Genomic DNA, 21,162 nt, shown 5'->3' on the forward strand with positions numbered 1-21,162 from the left:
TAGAGATTTTTTTTTCGCCATGACTAGCCGCGAAACTCTAAAAAAGGAATTCAAAAGTGGCAGTAGGACTTTCAAACAAAAATACATGTGTCAATCAGTCTGATTTCTTGGTTTTTGTTGCTGCTAAATTTTATCTGGGCCTTGATTATCACTCCTCTGACAAATCAAAAAGTTTTTTTTTGCAAAAATATTTATATGAACAAAATTCATTCCTTAAAGATGTAAGAAAAGAATTTTTGTATGATAAATCTAGTTTCTGAAAATAAAAAATAAAACTGGGCGTTTTTGTGCTCAAAAGGAAAAATTGGTGAAAAAAATTGAGACTCGGCTGTAAATTTTGATAATTACTCTAATGATACTTTATAGAGACCTAAGTCAATGATGAAGTCCGACAATCTGATGACATTGGTAACACACTGACACATTCGGCAAAACAAGAGAACCAATCCATTGATATTACAGAAAAGGATACTACACAAATGAGGTTTATTCAAACAAAATAGTCAATAAAATTCAATTTCTCTGGGACATTGGACATCAGTGGAAGCTCAATGCAAACCTTTTGCTTTTGCAATAAAGTTTTCACCCCATTTTTTTCTGCAGAGATGAACTGTTTTGAGTATCTGTTTTTTCAGCGTTCTAGCTGGCAACCAAGGTTTTCAGTTCTTTGAAAAAAAAAATAATCGTTTTGAATGGATGAATTGTTGTTGAATATGACCATCTGAACGATAAAAAATTCCGTTTGAATATTTTGGCTACTAACAAGAAACTTTCTTCATTGATTTTTGGGAAAATTTAAGCCACTTTTAAGTTCAATGCCAAATGAAAGCATGAAAAAATGAAGCAAAATACTGAACTGATAATATAAAAAGTTTTGACATTTCTTAAGCACAAAAAGTGGTAAATTAGTTCAAAGACAACGCAACATGTGTCTTAAACAAATTTTTTTCTTTTGATAGCTAGATTTAGAAACCTACTGAACTAAGTTTGGGACCAACTGTGTGCTTGTATTTAATTTAACTTATTGAGTATTGAATCAAGTGAAACATTTTGAAAGATTAGAGATTTTTTTTCGCCATGACTAGCCGCGAAACTCTAAAAAAGGAATTCAAAAGTGTCAGTAGGACATTCGAACGAAAATACATGTGTCAATCAGTCTGACTTCTTGGTTTTTGTTGCTGCTAAATTTTATCTGGGCCTTGATTATCACTACTCTGACAAATCAAAAATTTTTTTTGCAAAAATATTTATACGTACAAAATTCATTCCTTAAAGAAGTGAGAAAATAATTTTTGTATAATAAATCTGGTTTCTGAAAACAAAACGGGGCGTTTTTGTGCTCTATAGGAAAAATTGGTGAAAAAAATTGCGACTCGGCTGTAAATTTTGATAATTACTTTAATGATACTTTATAGAGACCTAAGTCAATGATGAAGTCCGACAATCTGATGATATTGGTAACACGCTGACACATTTGGCAAAACAAGAGAACCAATCCATTGATATCACAGAAAAGGATACTACACAAATGAGGTTTATTCAAACAAATTAGTCAATAAAAGTATTAGTATTTACTTTAATGTTATCAAGGAGCGTAGCAGCTAAAAACAATTTATTCATCAAGGTGAAAACTTACGAACACAAGCGTTTTTCTGCAACCCCTTGATTATTTACATGTTTTCCAATAAATTGGTTGCATTTAGAGGATTGCATTTATTATTGGATTTACAGTTGGATTTAGACAGCCAAGTGTAAAAAGTGACATGATCATGGTTCTGAATCAGTAATGGAATGAGAATTGATAGTAAAACAAATCTCGAAATATGTGATAAACTAACTAGTGATCTGAGAAAACAAATGAATTTTTGAACATGATAAAACTGCTTACATACCTTTGTTTGCTCAAACAGCTTGAGAACAAACAATTTAGTGGGAAGTCAGGAAGTTTGAATCCCTATTTTTACAAATGATGATGAATTAAATCTTACTGGCAATCAATAAAAGATTTGCATACCCAGACCTAACGCCAAGTTAATTTTAGTACTGGGCAGGTCTAATTACAAATCGCATTTCATTGCTGATTCAGAACCATGATCATGTCACTTTTCACACTTGGCAGTCTAAATCCAAGTCTAAATCCAATATTTAATGCAACCCTTTAAATGCAACCAATTTATTGGAAAACATTTATATAATCAAATGGATACAAACAAGCGTTTCTGTTCTTAAGTGCTCACCTTGGTGAAAAAAATTGTTTTTAACTGCTATACTCCTTGCTATCATTAATGTAAATCCTAAAACTTTTTATTGACTATTTTGTTTGAATGAACACATGAACTACGCTTTTGAAAAATACTTTCCAAAGTTTTGCAGATTTTTGCTGGAGTAGTTTAGCGGCTATTTCCTTTACTAAACATTCATTCTTGAATGGTTGCTAGTTTCACTTTCAATCAAAAACAAAATTAAATTACTTCCCATTTGCAATTTGCAGCATTTTTTTTTTAAATGATCAACCCCCTAGCCCTCATATTTGGATAACATTGAATAATCCCAGTTTAATTTCTGGATACATGGAATTTTTTTCGCTACGCATAAGAGAAGGCATTGCAAGCATCCTAAAACCGGAAAATCGTTCCGACATGTACTCGGTTATATTATCTATTATAACTCCCGCGGGCCGAACTGAATTAAGAGCAAATTGTATCTGAGAATCAAAAAACCTTAAATAGAAGAAATAAAATACAGTTCAAACTCAATTAAGCAAGAGAAGGAGTCACTGACTTGTTATAGATAAAGAACTGATATCACTTTGGCCTAACGCAACGTCTTGGCTTTATCATGCAATATCACTTTGCTTTTATAGAGAGCGATTTTTGTGACAGTTTTGTTTGGTCCTCCGTTGCAAGAGGAAACAATTGCTGTTAACTAAACGATGTATTTATGCAATCAACATTTATCCGATACGTAAAATTACAACTGACTAGGAACAAGTTATCTTGAGAACGGCGCCGAAGGATACAAACATCATCATCAATATCTATGGGAATCAGAAATATATAAAAACAGACCATTAAACATGGGAAGTTCAAGGTCAAAAACAATTCAGTTATGCAATCATTACTGATTGATGGCCGACTCAAGGTGACCAGACGTCAAAAAATCAAAAATATATTTGATGAGACAGAACTCCTTCATAGCGCTAAGTTAACAAAACTGACTTATCAGTATTTAATTAGGTAAAGTAACTAGCTTATAGAGGTCATAGTGATGCGGACCTTGACCTAACCTTTTTTCAACCCTTGAACCAGTGTTCAATTTTAGAAGCAAACAAATAATTCTCAACTCTCAATAAATAGATCAGATTTTCTCTACAGCTATTTTATCACTTCATTTCACTATTGCTTCTATCAATAAACGCCACGATGAAATAGTTAAAGGTATAAAAAATTACTTTGGTGCAGCTATAGGTCTGTAGAATATAAGTACACGAAAAAAACATTATCAGTTGATAAAATGATTATCTTACAGCCTTTATTTGCATGCGGAGACGGAGCAGGCCCAACAATTCAAGAATTGTTTTAACAACTATGTTTGAAGCTGTGGGCAGAAAAGAAAGGTAGCCAGCTAAACATTTGAAATACCTAAGAACAGAAGCTGTCTTAGATATTTTAAGAAGCCCGTTTGAGGATCTGGGACCCTACATGGGCGCAAATTTTTTAGTAGGACTAAATGGGTTGACTATAAGGTGTATTTACAAAACGCACTTTGAAGACACATTGTTACGATGAACCCAAAACAGCCAATAGTTTAAAGTTTTAAACATTTTGGGCTGGGTTATTGTGGAAGTAGAAGACATTCGAGCATTAGATTCGAGGGTTTTGACATATCTTTTGGCGACTGAGCTCATCTTCTGTGCAAGATTGCTGGGCCCACATTTACACAGAAAATAATGCAAATGGGTGTTGAGGTCTGAGATGCATTTTTAAAATTTTCCAGCATAGTTAAATCAATCCAGTTTAGTTACAGTTTAGTTACATCAATCTTGTCTAAGATTTCATTATTTAATGTTGAGATTTTTATTATATACCTTTAGTAGCTGGATTGCTCTAATTTGAACCCTCTTTTTGGTGCAAATTTTTCCACTGTAAATAGCTCATTTTGATTTGTTGTTTCTCCTTGAAAATTCAATGCATTGCAGTTGATTTGCAGTTAGATGATATATTGATCTTTGATTAGGAAACTTAGCACCAGCAGATAGTTCAATTCAAAATACTTTGATAAAATAAGCAGTTGAATTTCGATTAATGTTTTGCTGTGGCCAAAGTCCTAACTGCCAAATATCAGACGTTCAATTTTCGGCGTTGGTTCAATTTGTTTGTTTTTACTCAAAAAACAAATGTGCGACGTTTAGCAGACGATATGCAATACGTAGGTAACATAAGATTTGAGTCTAGTTTTCATGTTAGCTAACGTTGATGCATCTCAATTGAGAAAAAAAGAATGCATTTTTGAGCAGCGTTTCCCTTTAATTGCTTTACAAAATAGTTTAGTGAACAGTAATGAGGTTTATATTCGAGCATTTCCTCAAGTGTTATTAATAATTGTGTAGCAGATCCCTAACACATTTTATCATTTTGCAATGGGTAACTTTTTTCTATTAAGAATTATCTTGTTTTCTTTACACCAGTTATTAATTTAGTTCACGTCGTGTTTTAGTTTTTCAAGATAACAAAATGCCAATTGAGATTCATTGGCTGAAGCTAACTGTTCACATTCTACGAAGGATTCAGGAAAAACTTTGATACGAATGAAGAAAAATGGGGACCATGCATGGCTTCCTGCGGTAACTGCTTGTAAATTTTTCTAAAATCGATTTCACTCAATTTGACATATTTTTTCACAAGTTCACAAGTTGGCTAATTTTCACACTTTGAAAAAATTTCCTGCCACTTTATTAGGTACTTTTTAGGTTTTCCCTAATGAGCATATGAAATAAGGAAGGCCTTTTCGAAACCTAGGTGGAGGATAGTTTCTTCATGGAAATTGTTGCCGTTATTTGTTTTTAGTGTTTTTTTTTGCTTCACTAAAATTAAGCGAAATTTCAATAATTAAGATAAAAAATACTAATTTAAGAGTGTATTTTTTCATTTGAGAAACGACATTATTCACAGAGACAAATAATTGTTATTGAAAACAAATTTCAGACTCTGAAATAAAAATTGAACTACCTCCACAATAAATAAAAACATTGCACAATATGACGATGCTTGCTAAATTTTGAATGCATAACAAATGTTTACAATTGTTGATTATAAAAAAGAGACAATATGCTTGCACTGTGTAAAAGGTTAGAGGTAAAAGTGACAAGAATCTCATTCACTTGTTATAATTTTGCAGGTTCTGTTTTATATTTTTCTCGTTAGATTGTTCTTTCAGTTCCATGTCAGTCTTCGAATGTGTCTAACATTTAGATCCGTTAGTTAAGACTATTTTAAGCAGAATTTCAGATGTAGTTTTGCGGTAATAGTCAAGAGGTTGGATATGTTTCTTTCAATTTTCTGGACAAATTTAGGGTTTGATCGTAACACTTCATGTTCCTTCCAGGTGAGGCTGTCATCTATAGTGATACAATTGTCCTCCAGAGTTCTTGATTTTTCCAGCGCCAAAGACCCAATATTGGATTTAGTGCTCACCTCATGCTAAAAATTGACCTCATGCTGACCTCATGCTGACCTCATGCTGAACTTTTGACACAAGCAAAAGGAGACTGACGCGGGCTTTTACTGGTCAACATCAGCAGCCTTTTTTGGACCTCAAGATTAGAACCATTTGTCATACTTTTAACTCTTTTTAGAAAAGACCTTAATGAATGGCTGTCTGAAAAAATAGAAGCAGCAATTTCAACAATTTGTGTTGATTGTTGAGGGCCATATGTTTTCAGGATTGCGAGGTTTGTCTGTTTGCAGTTTTCTTTGTGTCTTTTCTTCATGAGGTTGAAAGTTTTGGATGCGTTTCCTCTTATGTCAGTTAAACCTGTCGACATGTAATCACAAGATCATCTGTACATTAAAAGCCTAGCACACAGACGAAATGTCAATTGAACGAGTGTTATTAATAATTGTGTAGCAGATCCCTAACACATTTTATCATTTTGCAATGGGTAACTTTTTTCTATTAAGAATTATCTTGTTTTCTTTACACCAGTTATTAATTTAGTTCACGTCGTGTTTTAGTTTTTCAAGATAACAAAATGCAGATTGAGATTCATTGGCTGAACCTAACTGTTCACATTCTACGAAGGATTCAGGAAAAACTTTGATACGAATGAAGAAAAATGGGGAACATGCATGGCTTCCTGCGGTAACTGCTTGTAAATTTTTCTAACATCGATTTCACTCAATTTGACATATTTTTTCACAAGTTCACAAGTTGGCTAATTTTCGACTTTGAAAAAATTTCCTGCCACTTTATTAGGTACTTTTTAGGTTTTCCCTAATGAGCATATGGAATAAGGAAGGCCTTTTCAAAACCTAGGTGGAGGATAGTTTCTTCATGGAAATTGTTGCCGTTATTTGTTTTTAGTGTTTTTTTTGCTTCACTAAAATTAAGCGAAATTTCAATAATTAAGATAAAAAATACTACTTTAAGATTGTATTTTTTCATTTGAGAAACGACATTATTGACAGAGACAAATAATTGTTATTGAAAACAAATTTCAGACTCTGAAATAAAAATTGAACTACCTCCACAATAAATAAAAACATTGCACAATATGACGATGCTTGCTAAATTTTGAATGCATAACAAATGTTTACAATTGTTGATTATAAAAAAGAGACAATATGCTTGCACTGTGTAAAAGGTTAGAGGTAAAAGTGACAAGAATCTCATTCACTTGTTATAATTTTGCAGGTTCTGTTTTATATTTTTCTCGTTAGATTGTTCTTTCAGTTCTATGTCAGTCTTCGAATGTGTCTAACATTTAGATCCGTTAGTTAAGACTATTTTAAGCAGAATTTCAGATGTAGTTTTGCGGTAATAGTCAAGAGGTTGTATATGTTTCTTTCAATTGGATATGATGCTTGGTAATCTCTTGTCCTCAACAAAAACATGGTATGTCTTTATTGATCAGATAAAAATAACTGAAAGAACTCACGGTTATATGACTAAACCACAATTTTACCAAATTTTGAAGTACAAAAAAGTTGTGAGGATTTTTTACGATCCCTGAGACCTGACAAGATGGATTTGCCGCCCAACAACACCAAAAATTCAGCATACATGAGAAAAGTGTTACAGGATAGGAGAAAGGGGAAGAGGAGTGCGAGGCTTGCAAACATTGGCACCATGCAAAATGTGAAGAAGCCACCAATGAGGACAATAAAGGCATGAAATTATTGTCTATTTTTGCTATTTAAACAAAAATTTACAAAAAGACGCAAAAAATGTTGAAAAAATTGGATGATGATAGAAATTGAGGCAGAGGAGCTTTGAAGAAAATCAGCTCATAGCATGAAAATCTCCAGATCACTTTAGAAAAAGCAAATGTGCGAAACGAGTTAGTTTTCCTCAATAGACGCATTTATTTTGAATCACGCCACACTTTGTTGCAAGCGCCGCGAGGAACCAACAGATGGCAATTTATAGTTGATTAAAATAAGTTGTAAGACAATACAGCACAAAAAAATATTGAGGGCACATTGCATAGAAAATTCAGAAATGGAAGCATTTGTGAAAATTCTGACCAATCAATCCATGCAAATAGAAAAATTGGGCACGTGGCAATATCCTTAAGCATGGAGCAATAAAGCTGAAGAAGTTTGCTTGGAGACATACATATCAGCCACGCACAAGATTCAAGTAACAGTGCTGTGTAAAAAACAAAAAAAACTCTAAATAGGGGGGGGGGTTCGCGTGTCTTTTCGTAAACCGACGCAAAACAGCCGCGAATCAGAACAAGTCTTACAACCCGCAAAGATTATGTATGTTTTAGAGATTGCTTGAAATCACATGTGGTTTATGAGATTATTTTCTGAGCATGCTTTTACGCCAATTGCTATCAAGTTTTGTCGAATTGTAACCACAAGAACTTCAGAACCGACAAGTAAGTCATCGCTGGTGCACATATGCTAGAGCGCTCACCGAATTAAAAAAAAACTGGAGATTGTTAAACCCTTGCACCAACAGTGATGAGCTCCTAACAATTGAAGCTCTCATATAGCCGGAATGGAGCCAAGAATGAACACGTGCAAGGAAATGCAAGAGCGGATACTGATTTTCGAATATATGTCAGACTGACAAATGCCGGCTTTCAGAAAAGTTTTATCATCATGTTGGATGCCTTATCTCTTTAGAAGAATGAGATTGGCAAAACTTGGCCGTTGATGGGCATCTTAACAAATAATGTGCGACCTTGTTAGTTTTTGGTTGGCGCTTAATTTCTGACAAAAATCTCTTTATTGTGGTATCTTTGATGAGTGCAGTCCGTCAATACTCCATAAAAAGTATGTCCGTCAAAACTTTCATTTTTAAACAGAACAATCAGTTGAAAAACGTTGCACAATATGACTATGCTTGTTAATTTTGAATGCATAAGAATGGTTTACTATTGTTCATTAAAAAGGGGACAATATCTTACCAAAGTGTAAAAGGTTGGAGGTAAAAATGGCAAAAATCTCATTCCTTCGTGATAACTTTGTAGTATCCATTTTGTATTTTTCTCTTGAAATTTTTCTTTCAGTCTTATGTCAGTCTTCGAAGGCGTCTAACAATTATATCCGTTAGTTAACCCTCCTATAAGCATAATTTTATACTTAGTCTTGCAGTAACAGTCAAGAGGTATGATAAGTTTCTTTTAAATCTGTGGACAAAATTAACTTTTATTCGTAACACTTCCTGTTCATTGAGCGATTCGATTTTCACGTTCCTTGATCCATAGTGATTAGGTTGACCTCCAAAGTACTTGATCCTGCCAGCGCCAGAAACCCAATATTGGACTTAGTACTGACCTCATGCTAAAATTTATATACAAGCTATTCGATAAATTGATTCTTTTGTTGTTTTCGTAACATCGAATCAAAGGGAGGAGCAACTTATATAAATGATTCAAGAAGGAAAATAAACAACTTTTTGATCTGGTGTTCCTCGATAGACGCATTTATTTTGAATAAGACGACACTCTTTGTTGCAAATGCTGTCAGAAATCCACAGATGGCAAATTAATGTTGCGTAAAATAAATTGTAAGACAATACAGCGCAAAAAAATTATTGAAGGCACAGTGCATGGAATATTCAGAACTAGAAGCAATTGAGAAATATCTGACCAATCATTTGATGCAAATGTAAAAATTGGGCAGTATCTTTAAGCATGCAGAAATATGTCTGAAAACATTTGCTTGGAGACATACATATCAGCCACGCACAAGATTCAAATTACAGTGCTGTGTGAAACCAAAAAAACTCGTATGGGCTCGTTGTTTCTTTCATTACAGAGGGAAGTTTAGCTTGCAATTTCGTAAACCGATGCAAAACAGCTGCCGAATCAGAAAAAGTCTTACAACCCGCAAAGATTATATATGTTTTATATATGTTTTAGAGATTGGTCTGAAATCACATGTGGTTTATGAGATAATTTTTTGAGCATGAATTTTCGCCAATCGCTATCAAACTTGTCGAAGTGTAACCTAGAAAAACTTCAGAACCAACAAAGTGAGTTACCGCTGGGGCAACATATGCTGGTGCACTCACCGAATTAAAAAAAAACTGGAGATTGATTAACCCTTGCACCAAAAGTGATGAGCTCCCAACAATTGAAGCTCTCATGTAGCCGGAGCGAAGCCAAGACTAAACTCGTGAAGGGAACTGCAAGAAAGGATACTGATTTTCAAATATAAGTTGGACTGACAAATGTCGGCTACCAAAAAAGTTTCGATCATCATGCTGGATGTCTTTTCTGTTTAAAGGCAAGCAGATGGCAAACCCTGCCTGTTGATGAGCCTCCTAATAAAAGTTGTGCGACCTCGCGAGCTTTTGATTTGGGCTTAATTTTTCACCAAAATTCCCGAAGTTGGATGAGATACATACAGCACAATTGATCTCTATGATGAAAACGCGCGTTAAGTTTTGAAGCAATGGGCAAACATTAAAATACTGATAAACAGGAGGCATGCTGCGTTTTCTGAAATTATAGTTTGAAATTTTTTAGAAAATAAAAACTTGAATTGCTTTAGAACTTTACCAATTTAAAGTCGTTACTATGCACTAATTTTAAAAAATTTCTTCTCACAAAAAAGAAAAGCTCCAAGAATCTCTTATTTTCTTGTTTTATCTGTTTGTTGGAATGAAAAATGTTTGATTTGATTAGATTATCATCATTTTTTGAGAAAATTAGATCAAGCAAGAACGTTTGAAAATATAATCTAAAATAACATTACACCTTTTTGGTTAAAACTGGGATCTAACGTTATGATCTGTTTAGAGTTATTAGAGAGGCAAAATAGGTATTATTTTTTGCACTTGCTTATAAAAATATTTGCTCTCAACTGGAATATACAGACGAAGTGATCCCTTTCTTCAGTGAAATTCAATTTTTGATGAATTATCATCGAACAAAAATGAAATAGCATTTAATTTTGCTAGATTAGCTCAAATTGATGTTGGGAAATTTCAAGTTGAAAATTTCAGAAAAAAACACTGTTCAAAGAGCTTTTTTTTGTTTTGAGGGATAAAATTATTGAAATCATTTTAATTTCAAATAGAGTAGCTTCAAGTTGCATTTGTTTCGATGATGCTAGATATAAAAACATTTGAAAGTCTTAATATTTTAGACAATATACATTAATGATAAAGACCCAGGATCTATAAAGTTTTTTTTATAAACCTCAACCTTTTTAAAATTTTTTGAGAGGCAAATAGTAAATTTAAAAAATAATTTAAAAAACAATTTTATTGTCTCAACAGGAATATACAGACGATGTGGTCTGCTTCTTCATTCAAAATTTTATTTTTGTTGCAGAATTATAGAGAAGAAAAACTCAAATATTATTAATGGCCGCTAGGTTACGTTTATTCGATGTAGGGGAAAATCGAAAAATTCTGATCATAAAAGCACTTTATAAAGATTTTTTTGTTCGAAATTTGGACGGAGATAATCTTATTTGCATGTAAAATCAATTCGGATTTCTTAAAAAAAATTGTTGAATGACACTCTCAACTCATTAACAGAATGCATGAACCAACTTGTAGAACAAATTCAAACTGTTATTGGTACTTTTTTATTTTAAGCAAAAGCGTTCAACCCAATTTCTGAAGAAATTTTTCATGAAAGCACTGCAAAAAATGGGTTTGGAGCGGGATCTAACACTATGCTTAAATTATTTCTATCTAACAGAAAATATTGCGTTAAAAAAGAAATCTTTTACACAGACTGTACAACAATTAACCACGGAGTCCCTCAATAAACAGTCCTCGGGCCCCTAATTTTATGCTGTATTTTATCGACTTCTCGGAAAAAATGAAAAAAACGAAAAAATTTATTAAATCGCAGAATACATGTATAATATATTACTCAAAAACAAATTAAGGCCTGCATACAAAATCGTGCTTTTCTTCAAAAAACTGATAAATATATGAAACAGTGTATGTTAACATTGAACCGGAGACAAACCGACTAAAAAAGATCGGCTGACTTGCAAGGATATTCATTATAACAGAAGGATTATAACACCGAAGGCCAGTTTTCGTTATCTGGGCAAAATTATTGACAATAAATTAAATTGAATTAGAGCTATACAAAATGTTGATAAAAATGGAAAATGCTATTAGACAAATCTGCTTAGTGAGACATCTAATACCGATAAAAGCAGAAATTGTACTTTTTCAAATCTCTTCTCCTGTCAGATTTCAATTTCAGTGCAATTTTTTTCCAATCTCTGCCAGCTCTATCACTTCTGAGAATAACCCGACAAATAAATTGGGGTAAAAAAGATTGCCATGTGCCATGTTGCTAAATAGTTCGACAGCGCAAGGAATCTACTAAATACTAAAAATAGAAAAAATTTTATATGCACAAATTATCACTAAAAATTTTTTCTTTTTAAGCTTTTTCGACTAAACTAAGCGTTACAGGGAAAGCAGTCAAATATCCAAAAAAATGTCTTTCAAAATTTTGGGAGAATATGAAAATGAGAGAAAATTCAGGAACTGTTCATTTTTTCCAAAAATATTTGTCAATCTACGAGGAGCGACCAATCAATAGTCAGAATTTTCTCATAAAAAGGAACAATTTGTCAATAGAAATCGGGAAAATAACGAAGAAATAAGTTTAAGGAGAAAATAACTAGAGAAATGACCAAATCACATGAATGTGTTCCAATATGCAGAAAAAAATAAGGTTTTTGAAATTGTTTTTACTAGTGTTATAGGCACCAGTTTTTTCATATTTTTTTAAAGTGATTGTGAACTTTTAACCAAATTTTTGTTATAGTTACAGAATTTTTAATTTAGATATTAAAGATTTTAAAAAAATAACTTAGAGTTGCAATTTATTATAATATCTTAGAAGTAGCGAAATTGTTTGTAAAGAATAATTTGAACGTTTTACGTTAATGGTGAAGAAATCAGTAGCTATCGTTATAAGCTTTATAAAGTTTTCAAACAGGAAACATATGTAATTTTTCAAATTTGTCTGAATATTTTATGCTCTCAATTTGTATATACAGATAAGGTGGTCATTTTCTTGGTTCAAAATTATTTTTTGATGAAGCGTCATATAGAGAAAATTTGTAGTATCATTTGAAGCCCCTAAATTAAAATTCATTGATATAGGAAAATTCATAACTTTTCTTTTCCGAAGAAAACGCTGTTCCAAGGCTCTCATATTTCCTTGTTTTGTGTAAGAAAGGGATGGAAATTTTCTTAAATTTAAATGTAGAAGCTTCAAATTACATTTTAACTGATGATGCCAATTGTATAGAAAACGTTTGTTAATGATATTTATTACATTGTACCTTATTTGTTAAGCAACCCTGAATTTACCGTTTCCATCTTTATGGAGTTTTCGGAGAAGTAAAAAAAGGTAATGATTTTTAGAGTCTGCTGTAAAACTTTATTCTCTCCACTTGAATAAACAGACGAGGTGGTCTACTTCTCCGGACAAATGTTTAGATTTTAATGAGGAACCATAAAAAAAAATCATTTGTTGCCGCTAGATTAGTTTTAATTGATTTAGCGAAACTTCAAAAATATTTTTTAGAAGCAAAACCGCTGTACTAAGACTCTCTTATTCTGTTGTTTTGTGTAATAATTTGAGAGAAACTAATTTAAATGTAAATAGAATAAATTCAGTTTGCATTCTAGTTGAAGATGCTATGTTTAGATAAAATGTCTGCTAATGATATTTTAAACATCATACTCTAATGTTGGAACAGTTCTTGATTTTTTGTTAATATTTTTATAGAGTTTTAGAAGAGGCAACATTATAGGAAAAATCTTTTAAAATTTGTTATGAAATTTTGTGTTCTCAACTGGAATAAACAAACGAGGTCGTCTAACTCTTCAGTCAATTTTTTTAGCTTTTGATCTTTATTGTAATGGGAGTAAATTCAAGTTGCAATTTGACTGATGGTGCCAGATCTAAAGGAAACCTTTGTTAATGGTCTTTATAACATCATCCTTTAATGGTAAAACAATCCTGAATTTACCGTTTTGATCTTTATGGAGTTTTTGGAGAGATAAAAACGGTAATATTTTTTAAAATCTGTTGTAAGATTTTGTTCTCAACTTGAATAAACAGAGGATGTGGTCTAATTCTCCGGAAAAATGTTTAGATTTTAATGAAGAATCATAGAATAAAAATCCATTGTTGCCGCTAGATTAGTTTTAATTGATTTAGGGAAACTTCAAAAATATTTTTTTAGAAACAATACCGCTGTACTAACCCTCTCTTATTCTGTTCTTTTGTGTAATAATTTGAGAGAAATTATTTTAAAGGTACATAGAATAAATTCAATTTGCATTCTAATTGAACATTCTAGGTGTTGAGAAAACGTCTTCTAATGATATTTTAAACATTATACTTTAATGTTTGAACAGTTGTTGATTTTTGGTTTGTATCTTTATAGAGTTTTTGAAGATACAATATTATAGGTAATTTTTTCAAAATCTGTTATAAAAATTTATGTTTCCAACTGGAATAAACAAACGAAGCTGTCTACCTCTTCAGTCAATATTTTAGTTTTTATCTTAATTGTATATGGAGTAAATTCAAGTTGCAATTTAACTGATAGTGCCAGATGTATAGAAAACGTTCGTTCATGGTATTTATGAAATCGTTCTTTAATGGTAAAACAACCCTGAGTTTGCCGTTTCAATCTGTATGGAGTTTTTGGAGAGGTAAAAAAGGTAATGTTTTTTTTAAAAATCTGTTGTAAGATTTTATCTTCTCAATTTGAATAAACAGACGAGGTGGTGTACTTCTCCGGTCAAATGTTTTGATTTTGAAGAAAAATCATAGAGAAAAATCATTGGTTGCCGCTAGATCAGCTTCAATTGATTAAGGGAAACCTCAACAAAATATTTTTAGAAACAAAACCGCTATTATAAGACTCTCTCATTTCATTGTTTTGTGTAATTATTTGAGAGAAATTATTTTAAATGTAAATAGAATAAATTCAATTTGAATTCTAATTGAAGATGCTAGGTGTAGAGATAACGTTCTTCAATCATATTTAAAACTTTATTTTTCAATGTTAGAAAAATGCTTGATTTTTCGTTGGGATCTTGAAGAGGCAACATTATAGATAACATCATTAAAAATCTGTTTTAAAATTCTATGTTCTTATCTGGAATAACAGACAAAGTTTTATATCTGTTCAGTCAAAATTTTAGTTTTTGATGAATAATAATAGACAAAAAGTCATTTGTTGCCGCTGGATTAGTTTTAATTGATATAAGGAAACTTCAAAAGTATTTTCTTTTATAACCAAAACCGCTGTTCCAAGACTCTCTTATTTAATTTTTTGTTTTTTTTACTTGGACGGAAATCATTTTACCTCTACATAAAATAACTTGAAGTTGCATTTTATCCAAAAAAGCTAGATGTAGCGAAAACGTCTGTAAATATTTTTAAATCAGTTTATTGTAGTTGTTAAAAATAGGGATCTTAAGTTTCAGACTTGATAAAGTTTTCAAACAGATGAAATAGGTAAAAAAAATTTTAAAGTTTATTTAAAAATTCAATGCTTTCAACTGGAGTGTTCAGACGGGGAAACCTAATTCTTTCAATAAATTTTGCATTTTTGCTTTAGAATCATAGATAAAGAATTTTGAAATATCGTTTGTAGCCACTAGATTAATTTTAATTGACAGAAGGAGTCTTCAATATTTTCTTTTCAGCAAAATATTCTGTACCCAGTCTCTGTTTTTATTGTTTTCTGTAGTACTTGGGTCGAAACCATTTGATATATGAATGGAATAAATTCAAGTTGCATTTAAAAGAACGCTAAAAGTGGCGGAAACGTATGTAATTAACATTTGAAACATTGTACTTTAACGGTTTAAAAACCGAAATCTGTCATTTCGAAATTTATAGAGTTGTTAAAGAGGCAATATATGTATTATTTATTATACTTTGTTTCAAAAAATTTTATGCTCTTAACTCTAATATACAATCAAGCTGGTCTGTTTCCTCGTACAAACTTTAATTTTTGATTAATCATTACAAAGGAAAAAATGAAATACTAATCATGGTCGATAGATTAGTCTTAATTGATATGTTTTGAACTGAATTAGCTTCAAAGTTTTCCTTTTCTGAAAAGCGCTGTTTCTGACCTCTTTTGTTTTGTTGTTTTGTGTAATAACTGGATAGAAATTATTTTACCTGTAAATATAATAACCTGAAGTTACAATTTATCCAAAAAAGCTAGATGTTGCGAAAACCTTGTAAAAAAATTTCAAACATTTAACATTTACGGTTAGAATACCTGGATCTAGCGTTTTAATCTTTACAGATTTTAAAAAGAAGCAAAACGATAATACTTATTTAAGTTTGTCTCAATTTTTCAGGCTTTCGAATTGAATATACAGACAAGTTGTCCGACTTCTTTAGTCGAATTTTTAGTGTTTGATGAAGAATCAAAGAGAAGAAAAGTTGAAAGAATGTTTGTAGACCTACGTTTAGTTTTAATTGACATAGGTAAAATTAAAAAAGTTTTTGTTCACAAAAAACGCTGCTCCAAGAATCTGTTATTAATTTGTGCAATAATTGGATGGCAACAATTTTCATTGAAAATAGATTGCAGTCAAGTTGCATTTAAACTGAAGATGCTAGATCTAGTGAAACCGTTGGTAAATCACCATTTTTGAACCAACATTTAGAGAGTTTTTTGGAGAGGCAAAGTATGTATTTTTTTTTATTCATTCTAAGTCATCCAGATGGGTTACTGGTCAGAACTCCAAAGACAAAAAATGCTTTTGAACTTTTATTTCAATGCGAAATCTGCAACCTTTTCTACTTAATTTTGCAATGTTTCGCAAATTTTTGAAAGTATTAAATTTCTTTGATTTTTTTTTACTAAACAGGTTAGAAAACTAATTGCTCCAGGGTTGAATCAAAACAAAACTATCCTCGCTAAATCTTGGCTCGCTACTGACGAAGCCAACCGCTCGCCGGTCGTTCTAGAGCGATTCGCGCGACGTTAGTCGGTTATCTTTTTATTGTTTTGCGTAATAATTTGATGGAAATCTTTTTAACCGTAAGAATAACGTTAATTTACATTTTAACTGATGATGCTAGATCTAAAGAAAACTTTTTAAAGTTATTTTTTATAATTGACTGGTTTCCTTCATAACTAATTTTATGTTTTAGTTTTTGATTCATTAAAACAACTCTGTGAGTTAGAAAATAAAACTGAAAGAAAAGACGATTATTTATCCAGAACTTAAATTTAACAACATTCACAATTTGGAATGGATATTTCATGATCTCTAAACGAAAAAAATAATGGAAGGAATTCAATTTGTTTTTTAATAGTTTTTCAAGTTGATGAATCAAGTGATGATGCAAGTTGATGAACTTTGGGATAACTTCCAGCCTCCTCACGCGGTAACAATGCGCGAAATGTTCCGCGAGGTTGTCATATGGAAGCCTTCGTTCTTCACGCTCAGTAAGAACAAGACAGGGGAACAGTTCGCCGAAGCCCTTCACAGTGTCCTCTCCCCGATTGCCGTAAACTCGGATAGATCCGATATATCTCTGACCCTCTGTATGATACTTCCGCACTTAACTCTCAGTCGAACAAAGAACACGGAAGATGGATCATAAAATAAGACCATCAAGCGTAGATTGCGTGCATGACACAGCTGCAACTTCTCAGAACTTTTCTGTGAAGCGAAGGCAATCCAAATGAGAATGAATTCAAGGAACATAAAGCAGCACTGTGACCTCAAGATGTTCAACGATTTCATTTCTCGTGATTTGATCAATAATGCTTTTTGCGGTCTTTTGGATGAGCATAAAGGGGGCGTGCTCGCACCTACCGATCTTGTAGACAGTAGACCGGTCCTCGAGATTTTACGCGCCAAACATGTTGAAGGTCAACCCTTGGAGAGCAACTGCATTCAGAGAGAGGGAACATCCACGCACGCTTCCCTACCATCCCACTGTTTTCAACAAAATCAGTGCTAGGGTCGATCAAAAGCATGCAATGAAGACTCATGGCGGTGCCGAGCCTTCAAATTTCGATGCCCATGACTGGCGTAGACTACTTTCTGCTTTCGGGCAAGCCTCCACGAACCTGTGCAAGCTTGTTTTAAAATTTGCTAAGAGGCTGGCCACGTCCATAATACAATCAGATAATTTAATTGCATATAATGGTTGTCAACTAGTGGCTCTGGATAAATGTCCAGGCGTGAGACCTATTGGTATTGGTGAAGTAATGCATTGCATCACTGGACGCATAATCGTCGACTTCATCAGGCAAGATCTAACATCCCTCGGTGGAAACATGCAGCTGAGCCTGGGCACGAAATGCGACATAGAACATGCCATACATTCGCTTCGCCACGGTTTTGATGATGCCGAAAACGAAAGAATTCCGCTAATTAATGCCAAAAACGCATTTAACGTGCTCAATAGACGAACAGCATTAGAGAACGTAAAGCCTTATGCACATCATTGCATGTTGCCTTACATAATTCCTATAGTCATCCGTCTCATCTCTACATGGGTAAGTTGGCCATTTTGTCTCAGGAAGGTACAACACAAGATGATCGCCTTGCGATGGCAATGTATGGAATTGCTACCCCTAATATCAAGACTTCACAATGACTCATTGACACAAAAATGGTATGCTGATGATGGTAGCGTCTTCGGTAAGTTAAAAGATATCAGGGCACTCTTTGGCAAGCCCACTGAGCTTGGTCCCAAGTACGGATATCTTGTCAACCTTTCGAAGTGTCAGTTGATAATTAAGCCAGGAGGCGAGCGCCAAGCGTCAGCTCTGTTTGCAGGCAAAAATGTTGAGATCACACTGGGCGCTCAAGTGCTGGGATCAGTTATCGGTAGCTCTGATGCCAGTAAAAATTTCCTCACAGATTCAGAATTTAAATACTCAAAAGTTTGGACAGACTTGGTCAATTTGCTCACACCTCTCCCCAGAATGCCTATGCATATTTGACGAAGGGGGTTCAACAGAAATTGAGCTTCCTCTCGCGTACTACACCCTCAATTAACGGGGTTTTGGACAAGATGGAGGAGCGGTTTGGCCGAGTCATACCGAACATCGTCGGCAAAGAAATAATCCAAGAGGAAAGAGAATTGTTTTCTCTCCAACTAACATCGCCCTCCCTCAAGATCTTCATAAAAATCTTTTGGACTCTCATGTCCATTGAGCAATTAATTGGACTCTCATGTCCATTGGCGTCGTTCAAAAATAATTCATTTGAAATTCAACAATGTGAATTAGAACAAACCAAGATCAGTCTCAGACAGAAAGCAGACATGCAACGTGAACTCCTCTCGAAAAAATCAAGAATAGAAAACAATCTACCAGAAATGAAATATACCATCCAGCTGGCCAGAAAGGAGCATCTAGCTGGCTTAACGCGCTTCCGTTATCAAAACATGGTTTTGACCTCACGAATACTGAGTTCCGTGATGGAATAGCACTTCGCTACACCTGGGAAGCGAAGAGCACGCCAGCTATTTGCCCATGCGGGAAAGATTTTAGCCTCACCCATGCCTACATTGCGCCAAAGGCGGGTGTACGCACCTACGACACAACAAAATCGGTGACGTGTCTGCAAACCTGATGGATGACGTTTGCCACGATGTCCAGATAGAGCCAAAACTTCAGTCGATCGATGGACTCGAGTATTTTCTCGAGTAATTCCACCACTACTGATGATGACGCTCGACTGGACATCAAGGCAAATGGTCTGTGTGGCTCCCACTTTAATTGCACTTTCTTCGATGTGAAGATTTTCAACCCTCACGCTAAGAGCTGCCCTAAGACCATAAAAGGTGCATAAAAATATCACGAGAGCATCAAGCGAAATAAGTACGCAGAGCGAATCCTCGAAACCGAACACAGCAGTTTCAACGCACTGGTTTTTGCTTGCTCAGGCGGTGCTGGGCCATCAGCATCGCGCTTTATGAAACAACTCGCAACCAAGATCAGCGAAAAACGCGGAGAGCCGTACGCCGACACTATAAGCTACATCTGAACGAAAGTCAGCTTCGCACTTCTGAGGAGCTGTTCTCTGCTTGAGGGGATGTCGCGCTCTCAAGCTTCGTGTTCTCAGTGAGACTTCGATTAGCGCCGTCGTGGAGGAGGGAAGGCTGCACCGAGTGCTTGGCTGCTTTACTTTATTCCTTTGCTTATTCCGTGATATCCTATTTTTATTTTAATCCTGATGATGCAAGTGATTGTTTTTTTTTCGTAATTGACCATATTGACCTTAAGTTTTTACGAATTAATTTCGTTTTGCCCCCCCCCCCACCAGTTACAGAGGACGTGCCATTACATAGTAAATCTTTAAGTAAAAATGTGACACGTGCGTCTGAGGAGCGCAAATAATATGCGCCTACTAAGCTGGGGAGCACAAACGGAAAAGATCCCTCTTTTATACTAGTTCATTTTCAACAGCTTGCTCTTCTTTAGTGAACACTTTTTAAAATAAAGCTCATTTGAAAGATTCTCTAAGTTCATCTAACGAATTAAAGTTCATTTTGAATTCGTTTGTATGCTGGTCGATGGTTTGAGTTTCAAGATTCTTCGGTTTTTCATGATCGCGTTACGTCGCAATACTCTTTCTGATTTCATTGGAATTGGGTGATTGGTCTTTCGCACATTCACTTGTTGGTGCTACCTCCTGATAGTGCTTCCATTGTTGCAAGAACTTCGTAGAAATTTTGTACGGTGGCTTGCAGAAAGGCTGAACAATCCCAACTATTTCGCCGTTCTTGCGGCATCTGAAATATCAAAATTTGAAATAGATGATCGGGAGATAAATTTGATTTTTGGGACTTTCCCATCATTTGATCTTTTTTATTTCAATCTTTTTTATTTCAACCTTTTTTGTTTCAATCTTGCCAATTTTAAAAATGGTTTTCTATTTTAAATATGGTTTGACCTTTGATTTTGCCTTTTTGATTTTGATCTTAACTTTTTTCCCTTAAAAATTTGATAATTGCGTCTGATAGACCTTAAAGACACAGAAATCAACATGACCTTCAAAAAAAGAAGAGACCCACTGCATTTAAAAGCAAAACAGATTTTTTCAACTCCCCGTTTTATGATTTCTTGTTCCAACATTTTTTCAATCGAGGCTTGCTTACCTATATGCGAGACTGGCTTTTTTTGTTTAGTCAATTTTTCAATATTTGTTTACGCATCGTAAAGAAAAAAAACGCCAATTTGTAGACCTTAGGATCTAGTTTTGATTAGATAATTGAAAAAAGGGGGAACACATTGAAATTTCCAAGGAAAAATTGTACAGGAAAAAAATTGCTCGAGGGGGGGAGGGGGGGGGGGGTATGACAGATCGCGTTGAATTTAAAAATTAAGGTTAAAACAAAGAAATTTGTAAAATCAGTTACGTTAAAAGGAGATTTGATTACCACTAGTAATTGTTACAGTTTGGTAAGAATTAACAATTTTGACT

At 33.7% G+C, this 21,162-nt stretch overlaps 2 protein-coding genes across 2 annotated transcripts in view; one reads left to right on the top strand and one right to left on the bottom strand.

Annotated features, from left to right (window-relative positions):
- LOC142340716 (ras-related protein Rab-21-like) overlaps positions 1-21,162 on the top strand; it is a 114,291-nt gene that overhangs the window by 2,166 nt on the left and 90,963 nt on the right. The gene's annotated exons all lie outside the window — the stretch shown is intronic.
- LOC142341450 (uncharacterized) overlaps positions 20,167-21,162 on the bottom strand; it is a 34,668-nt gene continuing 33,672 nt past the window's right edge. Inside the window, exon 8 of the mRNA XM_075392403.1 lies at positions 20,167-20,470. Within this exon, the coding sequence (XP_075248518.1) occupies positions 20,293-20,470 (178 nt within the window). The 3' untranslated portion in view covers positions 20,167-20,292. The remainder of the gene's footprint in view (positions 20,471-21,162) is intronic.

The sequence above is a fragment of the Convolutriloba macropyga genome, chromosome 6 (genome assembly GCF_964194025.1).
Source record: "Convolutriloba macropyga chromosome 6, txConMacr16.3, whole genome shotgun sequence".
Classification (NCBI taxonomy): Eukaryota; Metazoa; Xenacoelomorpha; order Acoela; family Convolutidae; genus Convolutriloba; species Convolutriloba macropyga.